General features: G+C 57.3%; 1 protein-coding gene across 7 annotated transcripts in view; it reads left to right on the forward strand.

Moving 5' to 3' along the window:
- The first annotated feature begins 1,285 nt into the window (after positions 1 to 1,285).
- Positions 1,286 to 14,750, forward strand: part of SLC9A5 (solute carrier family 9 member A5) — a 56,777-nt gene continuing 43,312 nt past the window's right edge. For all 7 annotated transcript variants that reach the window (XR_006285240.1, XR_006285241.1, XM_037878080.2 and 4 more), the window contains exons 1-2: positions 1,286 to 1,482; positions 11,539 to 11,841. Coding sequence is in view for 5 of the 7 variants with exons in the window: in XM_037878080.2 (XP_037734008.1) it covers positions 1,329 to 1,482; positions 11,539 to 11,841 (457 nt within the window). In the remaining 2 variants the exon portion in view is untranslated. The remainder of the gene's footprint in view (positions 1,483 to 11,538; positions 11,842 to 14,750) is intronic.

Consider the following 14,750-nt stretch of genomic DNA (forward strand, 5'->3'; position numbering starts at 1 on the left):
GGGTTTGGGGGCAGGTGGGGGGCTGGGGGGGTTGAGGAGCTGGGGCCTGGGGGGAGGGGTGCAGCTGGGGGGTTTGGGGGCAGCTGGGGGGCTGGGGGGTTGAGGAGCTGCGGTTGGGGGGGTGGAGGGGAGGGGTGCAGCTGGGGGGTTCGGGGGCAGGTGGGGGGTTGGGGGGGTTGAGGGGCTGTGGTTGTGGGGGTGGAGGGGGAGGGGTGCAGCTGGGGGGTTCGGGGGCAGGTGGGGGGGTTGAGGGGCTGGGGCCGGGGGGGGAGGGGTGATGCTGGGGGGTTGGGGGGCAGGTGCGGGGCTGGGGGGGGTTGAGGGGCTGGGGCCGTGGGGGGAGGGGTGGCTGGGGGGGTTGAGAGGCTGGGGCCGGGGGGGAGGGGTGCACCTGGGGGGTTCGGGAGCCAGGGGGGGTGGAGGAGCTGGGGCCGGGGGTGGAGGGGTGATGCTGGGGGGTTCGGGGGCAGATGGGGGGCTGGGGGGGTTGAGGAGCTGGGGCCGGGGGGTGGAGGAGTGCAGCTGGGGGTTCGGGAGCCGGGGGGGGCAGGGGGGTTGAGGGGCTGGGGCAGGGGGGAGGGGTGCAGCTGGGGGTTCGGGAGCCGGGGGGGAGCTGGGGGGTTTGAGGAGCTGGGGCCGCGCGGGTGGAGGGGGAGGGGTGCAGCTGGGGGGTTCGGGAGCCGGGGGGGGGCTGGGGGGGTTGAGGATCTGGGGCCGGGGGGGGGCAGGGGGGGATGAGGAGCTGGGGCCGGGGGGAGGGGTGATGCTGGGGGTTCGGGAGCCGGGGGGGGCTGGGGGGGTTGAGGAGCTGGGGCCGGGAGGGGGGTTGAGGGGCTGGGGCCGGGGGGAGGGGTGCAGCTGGGGGTTCGGGAGCCGGGGGGGGGCTGGGGGGGTTGAGGGGCTGGGGCGGGGGGAGGGGTGCAGCTGGGGGTTCGGGAGCCGGGGGGGAGCTGGGGGGGTTGAGGAGCTGGGGTCGCGCGGGTGGAGGGGGAGGGGTGCAGCTGGGGGGTTCGGGAGCCGGGGGGGGGGCAGGGGGGGTTGAGGATCTGGGGCCGGGGGGGGGCAGGGGGGGATGAGGAGCTGGGGCCGGGGGGAGGGGTGATGCTGGGGGTTCGGGAGCCGGGGGGGGCTGGGGGGGTTGAGGAGCTGGGGCCGGGGGGGGAGGGGGGTTGAGGGGCTGGGGCGGGGGGAGGGGTGCAGCTGGGGGTTCGGGAGCCGGGGGGGGCTGGGGGCGGTCCCGCCGCACGTGCCCGTGACGTCCCCTCCCGCTCTCTCCCGGGGCCGGGGACGGCGCAGCCCGGCGGAGCCCGGCGAGCGGAGCGGGCGCGATGCAGCCCCCCACGGGCCCCGCGCTGGCCCCTGCCCCCGGGAGCTCGCCGGGGCCGGCCCCGGGCTCGCCGCTGCTCCGCTGGCAGTGGCGGGAGGTGCAGGCGCCCTGCCTGGTGGCGGGCTGGATCCTGGTGGCCAGCCTGGCCAAGATCGGTGAGTCCCCGCGGGGTCCAGCCCAGGACCGGCCCGGGGTGCATGGCCCTGCCCCCGATCCCGGCCGCTTCTCTCCTGCGGCCTCGCCCCGGCCCGGGGCCGCCCCCCCGGAGAGCCCGGGCTCCGCGCCTGGCCGCGCAAGGACCCAGGAGTCCCGGGGAAGGCGGCACCGGGCGGCTGCGGGGGGAGCCCAGTGCGGAGCCCGGAGCGGGTCGGCCCCCACCCCGCACTGCCGGTGCCTCTCCCCGCCCAGAGCCGGCGGAGCTCGGCAGGCACCCCAGGGACACCGAGCGCTGAGCTCCTCTGGGGCTGGCCGCTGGGCAGGGTGCCGACAGGGGAACGCATGAAGAGGGGATGGAGCTGGGCTTCCAACCCGGGGGTGACCAGCAGCTGGCAGGGGGTTGCAAGCCCATTATGGGGGGAGGGCGGACAGGACCCCCCACTGTTTTCTCCTGTAACAGTGGGGTGTGGGATTGGAAAAGGGGGAGCTGGAGAATAATCCGGTTTAGATCATAATGCCAGGATACAGGCAGTGCCCTGTCCTCTCTCCCCTTGCTCGGTGTGTGCTCAGACTGCAAGCTGGTCAGGCCAGGGCTGGGTCCTCCTGTCAGGGCCAAGCGCATTGTGGGTGCTCCCGAGCACAAGCGGTAACCTCCAACAATTCTGGTCCCCTTGCCTCAGGTAGGGTACAGCCGACTAGGGGGGCCCAGAGAAGGGCAGTAAACGTGATTAGTAGAGCCCAGCGCGGTTACAAAATCTGTATCTGCATCCGATCCTCATACATGGTCCGCAGATATCTGCAGATTTGCAGGGCTCTAGTGATTAGTGGCAAATGAAGATTTCTGCGGAAGGGAGATTAAATAGATTAGGGCAATAGAGTTTAGGTGACAGATGAACAAAAGGGTCTATGACTGGTCTATACGCAGAGGCATGGATAACCTAGAGGAGGTCTCTCAGGGTGAACAGGAGCACCTTTCTCATCATCCTGGAACAAATCACCCAATGAAATTCAAAGGCACCAAATTAAAGCTGTTAACATTTTTACACAGTTCCCAGCTGTGGAACTCACTGCCACAAGATGTCATTGACGCCAAGAACTTCGAGGGATTCAAAGAGGGTTAATGAACATCCACAATGACATGAGATAGGATAGAAATATCTGAGCGATATAAACCTTGATGCCTCACACCAGAAAACGGGCTCTGCTTGGCGAGGGTTAGGAAGACATTTCCCCCGTGTACTCTGGCAGGCACGGAAGGGAGAGCACCACATGCCTAGTCCTGGGTGAGGAGTAGAGACTTTGGCACAGCAGAGAAATTCTAGAGAGCCATAAGGATGAGGACGGTGAGAGTGAGACAAGGTCATGGAGGGACACGAGAAGGTGGTGACTAGAGCTGGTTGAAGCTCAGAATTTCTGTTCTGATATTCTGCAATTTCCTTTTGTCCCGAATCAGAAATATTGAAATGACCAAATTAAAACCCTCTCATAAGTTCTTGTCAAAAAATTAGACATTGATCCATATGTATCATTGCCTGGGTGTTTTCCGGGGGAGAGATATTCTGGTGGAAACTTTCCAGCGGCTGTAGTGCTGACCTGGCTGGAGGGCGGGAGAGGACGGGGATTCTTATAGCCACATTCTGCATAAAGTGAGCGAGGTGGAGGCGAGAAGCAGAGTGGCCCGAGAGAGGAAGATCATGATAATCCAGGCAAGAGGTGACCCCAGCACGCACAGAGGAATTGGTTGAGGGGAAGCGCTTGCTGCACTGGGCGAGGAGGAGCTGGGGGTCCCAACCCCTTGGGCATGGTAAGGGAGGGCAGGTGTTGGTGAAACAGGCCCTCGGGCAGGGTGACAATGTGCTGGGGCACATCTGGAGGGTGAGCGTGGGGCTGCTAGTCAGTCGCTCCCAGATCTGAGTAAGGACGTGGTTTTGTTTTTGCGGTACCAGGGAAATGACAGTAGGTTCTGTTCTCTTCAGCAATGGTGGAGCCCAGACCTGCCCTCAGCCTGCAGAGCTCAAACGCACTTAGCCAGGGAACAGCTCGTCAGGCTATTGCTTTATCGACGGTGAAGTCGCCTTACAGGGGTGACAGATGGGGCGACCCCTTGCCGTGTCTCTGGGGTCCATTGTGTAACACGAATGGTTTCTGGGTGATTGTGTTCTGATTCATGGGGCAGGGCTAGCACAGCTCCTCCAGGGACTAAACCCGGTGGCTGGTGATTAAGGCAAAACAGCCAGGTTGTAACGCACCCGAAAAGTACCACCTTCCTGGACGGGCTCACATACTGCTTCAGACTGGATTCTCCAGAGGCAAACAGACAAAGAAAGGACTTTTGGATCAATAGCCCGAGTTTAAACTGACTCAGGACCTGCTTCTGATCCAGCAACCGGACAGGACCTTCTGTCCAAGGGGGTCCCAATCCTTCCTGGGAAGGGTTGGAAGGCCCTGACTTACTAGGACCCCACAAGACTGCAGGGTGACCTCTGCTAAGCTTTTAGCATGCTTGTTGGTTCATTTATTATTTGTATGTGGTTTCTCTGTAATGCTTTCCCCTTAAGAGTAGATGTGTTTGCTGAGAAGGGGCTGCACGGTGACTTGTGATTGCTCGCAATACGCTACTTGTAGTCCTCCGAGAGACAGCAAAGCATCTGTTTGAGCAGTCTGGCTTGCTGGGGATATCGCAGTGTAATGCAGGGAGCTGTGCAGCCTTAAAACCCCTGCGGGTCTCTGCCCAAGAGAGGGGGCAGCTGGGGGCTGGAAACCTTAAGCGGCTGCCCTCAAGGGATCCCAGATGGGGAATACAGATGTAGCTGCCCTGAAATTGTGACACCAGGCTCCACTGAGTCTTCCCTGTCCCTGGTCTGAGTCCTATTTCCACGTGACTGAGGTAGAATGAGAGGAGAGAAGCTAGAAGGGGCCTGAGTGTCTCTGGATCGGAGCAGCTAGTGCTCCCTGGTGGGGGCAACTGCCTCTGGAGGGGGGTTGGTGCTGCCTGCATGTGCTAGCACAGTGGTCCCCAACCTTTCTTGTGGGAATAGCATATTGCTATTCCCAGAAAACTGGCGGACGCCAGACACCCCGCCACTGAAATACCGCTGAGAAACGGCAATGCTTCTCGGCGGCATTTCGGCGGTGGGGTGTCCTGCGGGCGCACAAAAATGCCCCGGCGGGCACCGCGTTGGGGACCCCTGTGCTAGCAGCTCTTGTCGGCAGGGTGGGTACGATTGTGGTCCATGTGGTGGCTCTTAGCTCTGCTAGCAGGGAGGCCTTCCTGATGCTCAAGAGGAGTGGCTGCAGGGCCCTGAAGGGCAGCACTGGAGTCATGACAAACACTCTTACCCAGCTGCTGGCTCTCGCGTGCCCCGCAGAATTGGAGCTCTGCTAACCAGGGAGAGAACTGGATCCCTTGGCTGCGTGTTTGTCAGGCACGTGTCTGGGTCTTAAATCTGCTAAGGGGGGGCCCTGCATGAGAAGTGTGAGCAAACAGCCAGCTAGTTCTTCTGCTCTTCCCTTGGGGTGGGGGTGGGGGGATTCTGAGCTGACAGAAGTTGTTGCTGAGTTCCCCCCAGTTGATGATGTCAAGTTAGCTACGCAAGGGTTCAACGTCCACCATGGCTGGTGGAGAGGGAGAGTCCTGTTTTCAAAAGTACTCAACTCGAGACGCTGTAAAGGGGCCCCCTTGCCTGGTGTGTGTTAGCTGGAGTGCTACTGACAGCGAGAGGTCTTCTCCCCAAACAGTTAGTTATTGCAGTGGGTAGAGCCCACACAGATCCCTGCTCCTCTAGCCGAAGGTCCGTTTCACAAGCACCGGAATTCACTGAAAGGCAGTCTCTTGTAAACTGGCGTCTAACCACTGAACCTGCCTGTGTGGGGAAGTCTTATTACTTCTTGGTCTATAAGCTAGCTCCTCGCTGGTGACCACTTGGGAAATTTCTGAGGTCCATTCTGGGACCAGCAGGACTGCTTCTCATTGCCATGCTCCTGGGATGCTTAAAATTGTAGAGGCAAAAGAACAGACCAAAATCTGTGAGGAGAAGGGTCATCCTTGTCAGGACAACCACCTTTGTGTCCAGTGGAGAATTTTCATCCTGTTCCAACACTTTGTTGGAGGTGCCAGAGCTCAGGCTGAAGCCAGTGCTCCATTCAGAGACTTTTAAGTTGCAGGAGCTCCTTGTCCGAAGTTTTCTGGGAGTGATGCATAATTGTCATGTCTGTCCACAGTGGAGGATTGCAATTATTTCTATGGCAAGGTCGCACAAAATCAAAGGGTTTTTCACAATGAATAAACATTCTCCTGGTTGTCCTGTCCTTCATCTCTGAAGGCCAGCTTTCTGTGCAAGGCCAAGCAGTCACACACGGGCATTTGAGCACGTCGCTGATTAAGATGGCACTTATTATTCCCTTGGTGTAGGAGTTTTTCAGAGGTTTTTCTGTGGTTTCATATCAGCAATGCTCTCATAGCAACTGCAAATCGGCCTTGCTGCATGGTATTTTGAATGCTGTCTGTGATGGTTAGGCGCTGAAGTTAATTCATGGGTGGCCAAGTTACAGTTGCTGTGGGAACCTTAATTCTCAGATTCCTGCTTTATGTGTGTAAAATTAGAGCTCTCCGCCCTCCCCTGATCGCTGCACCATGACTACAAAGGAGTTTGCATTTCTGCATTGGTTTGTACAGGTTGTGGGTGTTTTTGTGGCACTCGTGGAGGGAGTATCCAACCACATGGTGCACAGCGTGTGGTAAGGCAACAACCATTCACGTGCTTGAGGAGCTGGTACCCAGTTCCTCCCGCACTGAGGAGAGCGAAAAGAGGGCATGGTCTGCCCCCACAGCAAGTCTCGATTCCTGCAGGCTACTCCATGGGATGGCGAGCATACATGTTCGGGCTTTGTAGGTAGTAGCTGGCACCCAGGAGCTCCCTGGCAGTGCAGGCCTACTGTGCCCTTGCCAGCTAGCCCCACTCCGGAAGTGGGCACCACAGTCTGCATTAGCGGAAGCTGCTGTGAGGCCCCCAGTTAGTGCCAGGGAGAGCCCACGACCGCTGTGTGGCCGTCACAGGCAGCCACAGAAGGAAGGGCTGTCTCCTGGCCAGAGCTGTCCTCTGGGGAGCCGGATGCCAAAATGTATTTCCCATGAGCCCAGGGCAGAGAGGGGCGGGTGCCCTTGGCTGCAGGAAACTGTCACGTTCTTCCACTTTATGCTGGTAGCTTTTTGCTTAGCCTTTTCCAACTCTCTTGCCTTGCTGTGGCCTTCTCCGGGCTTGTCTAGATGAGCTTGTGTCTGCACTGCAACTAAACTCCCCCTGTCCAGAGACAACCCGCTCTAGCCCTGGCCCGTGGCTCCCTTTGGTCCTGACTTGTGTGACTGCAAAGCCCCTGGGCTCTAGAAGTTGGGGAGAGCCTCACCTGGCAGCTGGTTTCATCCATGTCCCCTCACTGAGTGCTCTGTGCCAGCTGCTGGGCCGTGGCTGGTGCTTTGTCCATGCCGGAGGTGAGTAATGGCATATTATCCTTTCATGAACTTGGCTAGTACATTTACTCCGCGCCCTACGTCAGTGGGCAGCCCAGGGCGCAGAGCCAAGCCAGTGCTGGGTTTGTGCCAGGGAGTGCCTGGACCTTCTGGGGACACTGACCCTGGCCTGGGGAAATGGAGGAGGGTCTCAGGGATGGAAGGGAAGGAGACCAGAAGGAGAGAGGGCTGGGAAGGAAATGGAGCAAAGGCAGGGTACCCTGTGTGCAGGAGAGAGAGAACGGCAGTCATGGAGACAAGAGTCATAGCAGGGGCAGGAGAAATGGGTTTGGGGGAGAAAGGGGCAAAAACCCAAGACAAGGCTGGCGGTGGGTTTGGTCATGTTCCAACCAGCGTGATCCCCAAATAGCTGGTGCCCTCACCGCCTGTCACGTTGCTGCTGCAGCCCCCCCGGGAACTGCACCTCCTGGTTGAGTGGGCGGCCTTTGCTCTCGGTCCCTGGCTGCTCTGAGCTATTCTCAGCTAGAGAGACTGAGCCAGCGCCTCTCGGATGTGTCCAGGATGCACCGCTCCTCTGCCGCCTCCTCCCCTGCAGCCTTCATGATGCCTCCCTGAGGCGCTTGCCCCTTGATCTGACCGTGTCACTGCCCCCAGTCCTCATCAGGGCAGTGGCGGATTACCGCATGGGCCCATGGGGCCTGTGCCCAGGGGCCCTGGCCAATTTGGGGCCCCCGGAAAAATCTCCGCCTGCCACGGCCCCTGGGCTGGAGGAGCTCTCGCTTCCTGCCACGGCCCCTGGGCTGGATGAGCTCTCCCTTCCTGCCACGGCCCGGGGCCGTGGTGGGGGCATAGAGTTTCTCTGGTCTCGGGGCTGCAGCAGTGACAGGGGGCGGTGGTTGAAAGGAGCAAGTGGAGGGCAGGGCTGCAGAGAAAGGAGCGGAACTGGGCGGGGGCGGGGCCACGGAGGTAGGGGTGGACTGGGGGCGGGGCCACGGGGGGAAGGGGTGGGACAGAGGCGGGGCCACGGGGGAAGGGGTGGAACGGGGGCGGGGACACGGGGGAAGGGGTGGGGCAGGGCCGTGTTTCCGGCACTGGGAGCCCCAGGAGACCTTAATCCGCCTCTGATTCAGGGTCAAGCTTTTCATCCTCCCCTTGTGGGCCCTGCCCATCTCTGCTCCTCTCTACTCATCCCCTTTCTCTCTTATCACGTGGTCCGGGATCTCTCCAGTAATACTAGCCCCGGCTGCCCATTTGTTCACCTCTCCCACAAGTCTCTTTGCTCGTTCTTTCACGCCCGCCCGGTCAGGCCATGCCTTCTCTGAGCTAGTCCATGGCACCCAGGTCTCGCCTCCATCCCAGCCCTCCTCAGCCCCACCCCCTCCCTGGCGCCTCCAAGAAATCAGCAGACGGCTGCTGGCGAGAGCGGCTCAGACTGTCCCCTTGCTCCCCTGCCCTTTCCTTAGCCATCCCGACTGTGCCAGGCGGCTTTAGCCGCTGTGCCGCCTTACCCAGCGCCCCCACCGTGAGCAAGCGCTGCCCCATTCTAGGCTCCTGGCTCCGCAGCTGCCACCTCGGGGTCTAGCTGACCACCATACTGGGGTCGGGAAGGAATTTCCGCCGGGTCAGATTGGCAGTGTCCTGGGGAGGTTTCACCTTCCCCTGCGGCGTGAGGTGCGGGTCGCTTGCCAGGATCATCTGGGACATCTCACTTCATCATTTCCATGCCTCTCGGTCCCCCCTATTCGCCGCCTGAGGCACTTAACATGACGCCAGGATAAAGGGGACGGGGGGGCATGGGGTGGCGTGGAATGAACCCTGAACAGAGCAGAGCTCTCTGCTAAGGTTAGTGTCTGCCCCGGGAGGGGAAGCCATGTCCTGTTAGCAGCAGCGCTTCCCGCTCCCTCATGCTCAGGCAGGATGGGACTCCTGGCATTGCTGAGAGGACTGGGGGTGGGGACGGGGGAGCCGGGAGGAGCTGGATTTCCCACAGCTCTGATCCCCCGCCTGAGGGTGGAACCCCTAAGCTCCTCGGGGATGCGCCACAGAGTTCTCTTCCTGTGGGAAGCGGATTCTGTCTCCTGCAGTGAGCTGAGTACGGCACCTTACCGGGCCTGCACACGCACACGGGGCCCTTTGGCCCGTCTGGGTGTTGGAGCTAGTGGAAGCGACCTGCAGACATGGGGCTGCCGGGGCTCAGAATGGCCCTTTCACCTGGTGAGACTTGTAGGGCTGTGGCTTAGCCTGAGGGCTGCTCTCGGGGCACGACCACTGCTGCGGGGAGGAGCATTCGGACTGAGCAGTGAAATCCCTCTCCGCTCTCAAACTGCGCTGCGGACTGTCAGACCGGCCCAGCTCCTCACCGTGCAAACAGCTAGCCGTTGTCAGCCTCGGGAGCTGGGGGCGCGAGTGCGGTTGGAGGAGGAGAGTGTACATGAAAAAAATGGAAAAGACAGGTCGTGTTCCCCTTTGGAATATGGCTCTTTGCCTGGGGTTTGTGCCCTGGGTGCAAAGGGCGCTAGATACTGATCCTGCGGGTGTTCAGTGGAAGGGCTGGCTGGGGCCTTCATCTTTCTCCTTCCTCCTCTTCTCAGAGCTTGTGCTGGTAACTTCAGGACTGGGCCACATGCACCTCATGTCTCTCCCTGAGGCATTTGCGGTCACTGGCTGCTCCCAGGGCCCAGCTGCAGGGTGTGCACTGAGCCAGAGGCCCGGGCGTGACCAGCCTGGCACACCCGTTCCTCCACACCTGCTTTGGTTTGCGTTCCTCTTTCTGAGATGTCTATGGCCAGCCTTCCTGTCGTGCTTGCTGTGGGGGAGCAAGCTGCAGCCCTCCATGGAACTGCTGTGGAGTCGCCTACCTGGCGTTCGGAGTCGGCAGGAAAGAGCCTTCAAGCCCTCACGCTGGGGTCAGTTTTTCCTCCTGGCTCTGTCGGCGGCTCCATGGTGCCCCGCAGAAGGGTCAGTCGCATGTTCTAAGTCCTGGCACCGCACACCAGCGAGGCGAGTGGGGCTTCGGGCATGTTTACCTGAGCGGGGAGAGGAGAGCCGTGTGCAGAATATCCGCTGGTGAGGTCAGTGCCCCGTTAACTCTCGCTCACCATTCACAGCACTTCGTATTTCCCAGTGCCAGGACCTGACAATACAGTCAGAGGGCAGGTCACCCCCACACCCCCAGAAGCACCCAAGGGCATTTCAGACGTGCTGCCCTGAGGGGGCACTGGCCCAGTGCAGAGAGGTAGTGAGAGCAGGGCCGGAGACACCGCAGGGAGATCACGCGGCCCCTCAGCCAGGCCAGCACACAGCATCATTCTCTGGGTATAAATACATGTCTGACTCACTCCTTGTGGGTGTTGCCACAGCGGAGGGTTTCTGGGAGCAATGCAGGTGCAGGGAGGGTGAAGGCCGGGTATGCCAGCTGTGTGGGAGACAACATGAGGGGCATGCCCAGCATTGGGAGGGGGAGGCGATGGGCCAGCATTAGTCAGGGCCTTGAGGGCCTGCTAGAAAGGGGACACTAAGGAGACCCTTCTGTCCTGCCCGGCGTTGCTGTGTGCACGCTCTTTGCCTTTGTCACACAGCTGACGGATTGGTGTGGCAGTATGAGCCGTTTGCCCAACAATCCCATTTGGTAGCCATTTAAGATTCAGTCCAAGACCCTAAATGGAATAAAACACTTTAAAAAACCCTCTCAATCCAGTGCCACGCTGGCACCTGTCTGCATGTTGCACTTTTTGCAGATAAGTCACTATGCGGGAAAGCTGCACGCCTCTGTCTGGGGATTCGATCATGTGTGTTCTGCAGCAAGTGGTCCGACGCTGTCCTCTCTGCTGGCTGAGGCCGCTGCAGAGAAGGCTCTTGTTGCTGCTAGGAGAGCGAAGGGGGCGTTAGTCCCTCTGACCGTTCCTCAGGGAGGTGTCTGGGCTGCAGGACTGGGGTGAACGGGGGCTGCCTGCAGGAAAATGAGAAAGACTAATCGATTGATTCTTCGTTTTCTATACAATACCAAAGGTGACAATTTAGAAGAAAATAACAGCAAATGAATTTCTCTGTGTTAACCGGAAATTGATTGAACCCAGAAGTCAGATAATAAACACCCCACTGACTTTCAGCACGACAGACAAGGGTCTGAAAGAACCGAGGGACTTAAACGTCTCTGCTTCTTTAGAGCCTGAACTAGGAGCGCCTTGTAGCCAGCTGCATAGAGAGCCAGGACACCCGTGTGCAGCTGAGCCCTGGGGCAGCTGGGATGTACACCAGTGCCCGGCTGGGCCGTGTGTACGTGGCCCTGAGGCAGCTGGGATGTCCTGGGACACTGGTGCCCGGCTGGGCCGTGTGTACGTGGCCCTGGAGAAGGCTGGGATGTCCTGGGACACCGGTGCCCGGCTGGGCCGTGTGTACGTGGCCCTGGGGCAGGCTGGGATCTTCCCTCATTCTCCTGGACCCCATGTAGTCCTTTGAGGAAGCCCTATTGCAGTGTCAGTGCATTGGGGATGGTGGCACACTCCCAGAGCGTTGTAAGCTGGGCCTTGGGGCCTTCTGCCCGGCTGCAGGCCCCGCAGTGATGCCCTGTTCCCTGTCTACACTGCAGTGTTCCAGCTGTCCAGGAAGGTGACGTCCGTGGTCCCGGAGAGCTGCCTCCTCATCCTGCTGGGGCTGGGCCTCGGGGGCATTGTTCTGGCCATCGCTAAGAGAGCTGAGTACCAGCTGGAGCCCAGCCTGTTCTTCCTCTTCCTCCTTCCCCCCATCGTCCTGGACTCGGGCTATTTCATGCCTAGCCGGCTGTTCTTTGACAATCTCGGGGCAATCCTGACCTACGCGGTGATTGGCACGCTGTGGAATTCCTTCACCACCGGAGCGGCCCTCTGGGGCGTGAAGCAAGCGGGGCTGATGGGTAAGTGAGCTGGGTCCCCCGGGGACGTCTGCCCCTCTCGCAACGTGTGGGGCTGGTGGCAGGGCAGCCGGAGTTGGATGGTAACTGAACTGGACATCTCTCCCACTCATCCCAGGGAGGTCTGGAATGATCTGGGTGTTCATTAAACCACATGCCGGGGAATGACAAAGGAATTTAAAAAACCCATGAGTGAGTCTGTGGTGAACTGCACATGCACCTACACTGCATTCTTGACCCCCGTGCTTCGCAAGCATGCCTCACAATTCCTATATTCATAATACTGGCCCTTATGAGGCACCCTCTCACTAAGGATCCCTTTCTAAGGATCAGCCTTTCATTAGAGGCTGAGTTCTCTTGCGCCTTGCCAGTTTCTCGTCTGTCCGTTGATGAGAAACGGCCAGGCAGTTGGGAAATGCCAGAGTCTGCAGCTCCTGTCAATGCTTTGGAGCTTTTTGGGATTACTCTTAGTCCCTTCCATTATGGCAAAATGCATCCCCTTGGTCTGTCTGGTCTACGGAAGACCTTGGATGCAGCTGTCCCTTTGGCCCCACGTAATAGAGGTGTGATTCCTCAGGCATGCCCTGTTTCCTGGGTTAAGAGGTGGGAGATTGTGGGCCCTTTGGTCAAAATAATGTTTCTGCTCTCTCTTCTGATTTCCTTTAATCTTCTGTGTGGTTTATTCTCATGAGATTTCAGCACGTTATCAGTGATTGATAAATTAGATCTGAGCCTCCTTCCCATTAGCAGCTGAGCTGGAGAAGAGCCGTGCTGCAGGGGTGCAGTCTGTAAACCAGTCACGCTTTATGCAAATCACCCCCACTGCCAAAAGTCTGTCATAAAGTTCTCTACTGTCCGTCGAGACCTTTCCACAAATCCATTCGATTGGGGTAATTTGGACTGGATGTTTTGTGATGAAAATCCCAATCTATGGCAAATTGCCTAAAATTTGCCCTGGAAAATTGCAGGCCATTATCACTAAAGACTCCACCTGGAATTCCACGTCTGGAGAAGATTCCCTTCATGCCACCTATCACTGACTCACTACTGCTATTACTGTGCAGTGCAAATTTCTGGATACAGCGAATAATAATCTTTGACTATTAAATAATCCTTTGTTTGCCAGGTAAATCGGTCAGTGCCTAACTTCTCCTAAGGCCTCTGGGGAACTGGATGAGGTCTCAGTGGCTCTGCCTGATGGCATGGCTTGTATTTCAAGCATGAAAAGCAGTTTCCTACTACAGTAGTGATGTGATTGATCTGAGGTCAACATAACACCTCTCATGCTCATTGTTTGCACTTCTCAGTGACCCTCATGGATCTTCTGTAGCATTTCTTTCCAGAGCCTCACTGGAATTACAGCCTTGCTGCCCTTGAAAATCACCCCATCTATCACAGCGAGCACGTCTTCAGTTCCAATAGTCTCTTATACGTGGAAGGAACTGCTTATTTCTTTAGGCCACTCTTTAATGATCACTTCTTTAAGGGTCCCCAATGATTCATCTTTCTCCGTTTCCCCTCTTATTTGTTGCAGGTTTTTGTTAGCTCTGGGAATTTACTTTACGCCACAGGTTGCCAACATATTTTTGTAAAATCAGTGCACCTAACCCAGATTGTGAAGCATCTGCTGAAATTTTAATAGGCCTGCTTGGTGTGTAGCACTTCAACACTGGTTCTTGTATCAGTTGTTTCAAACCTTCCCATGATTCCTCCTGTTCTGCACCCCAATATTGTTCATTTTTATTTTCTGGGAGTTTCCTCAAAGCCACTGCTTTTGTAGCTAGATAGATTATGAATTTTCCAAGTGAATTAACCATTTCCAGGAATTGTTGGACATCTTTCTTTGACTGGGAATGTGGCATCGTTTCAGTGGCTGAAATCTTCCTTTTATCAGGTTTTACACATTCATTGGAAATGATCTCTCCAACCAATGTCAGTTCTGTAACTCCTAAAAGACATTTCTACCCATTTCATTTCAAGTTTGCAGCTCTAGTGGGAGCCAAGACTTCCCAAAGTCTGCAATCACGCTCCTCTTGTTTGAGCCCCAGATGATGATGTTATCCATTGAGGTGTTGACACCATTAATATGTTCATGAATCAGATGTATGGTCTTGTGGTCCACTTCTGGTGCTGAAGCTACGCTGATGGGTAGGCATAAGAATCTGTATCTTCCAAATGGGGTATTCAATATGCATAGTTTTGATCTTTCTTCAGTTAATTTTAGCTGCCAAAATCCTGAGGAGGCATCCAATGTGCTGAAATATTTAGCATTTGCCATAATCTCTTCTCCGGTTGGCAGTTTGAAATGTTCTTCTCCCCCCACCGCACCGCTTGTTGAAGTCTCGCCGATCTAAGCATACGTGTAGCTGGCCGCTACTTTTCTCCACAGTGACTAGGGAGCGCACACATTCTGCTGGCTCCTCCATTTTTTGTATTACTTGCATTGCTCTCAGCCTTGAGTTTATCTTGGAGTGCAAATGGCACCTTTCTACATGGATGGATACCTGGAGGGACCTGCTTGTTTATCCGGATTGTATGTTCACCCTGCAACAATCCAACCGTTGGAACAGATCGTGATATTCCCAAAAGAGTGCCTTGTAGCCGAGGTCAGTATGATCTTGTAGGGAGAGCACCTGTTTTACCAGATGGAGTTTTTCAGAGGCAGCCAGGCCTAAAATTGATGTCACCTCCTTTGGCACTACAATGAACAGGAGCCTGTATGTGCTTGTTTTCATGGTTGACTCGAGCAGTGCACCTCCCCTTTACTGGTCTATTTGTTCCAGAATAACCAGTTACTTTGCTTGGTGGTCCCAGTTTGGTCTTCTCTTCAGTCTCTCATAATCCGGTTCAGACAGAATAGTGACCTGAGCTCCTGTGTCCAGTTTCAGTGGAATAATTGTTTCATTCGCTGT

Source organism: Chelonia mydas, chromosome 12, assembly GCF_015237465.2.
Source record: "Chelonia mydas isolate rCheMyd1 chromosome 12, rCheMyd1.pri.v2, whole genome shotgun sequence".
Classification (NCBI taxonomy): Eukaryota; Metazoa; Chordata; order Testudines; family Cheloniidae; genus Chelonia; species Chelonia mydas.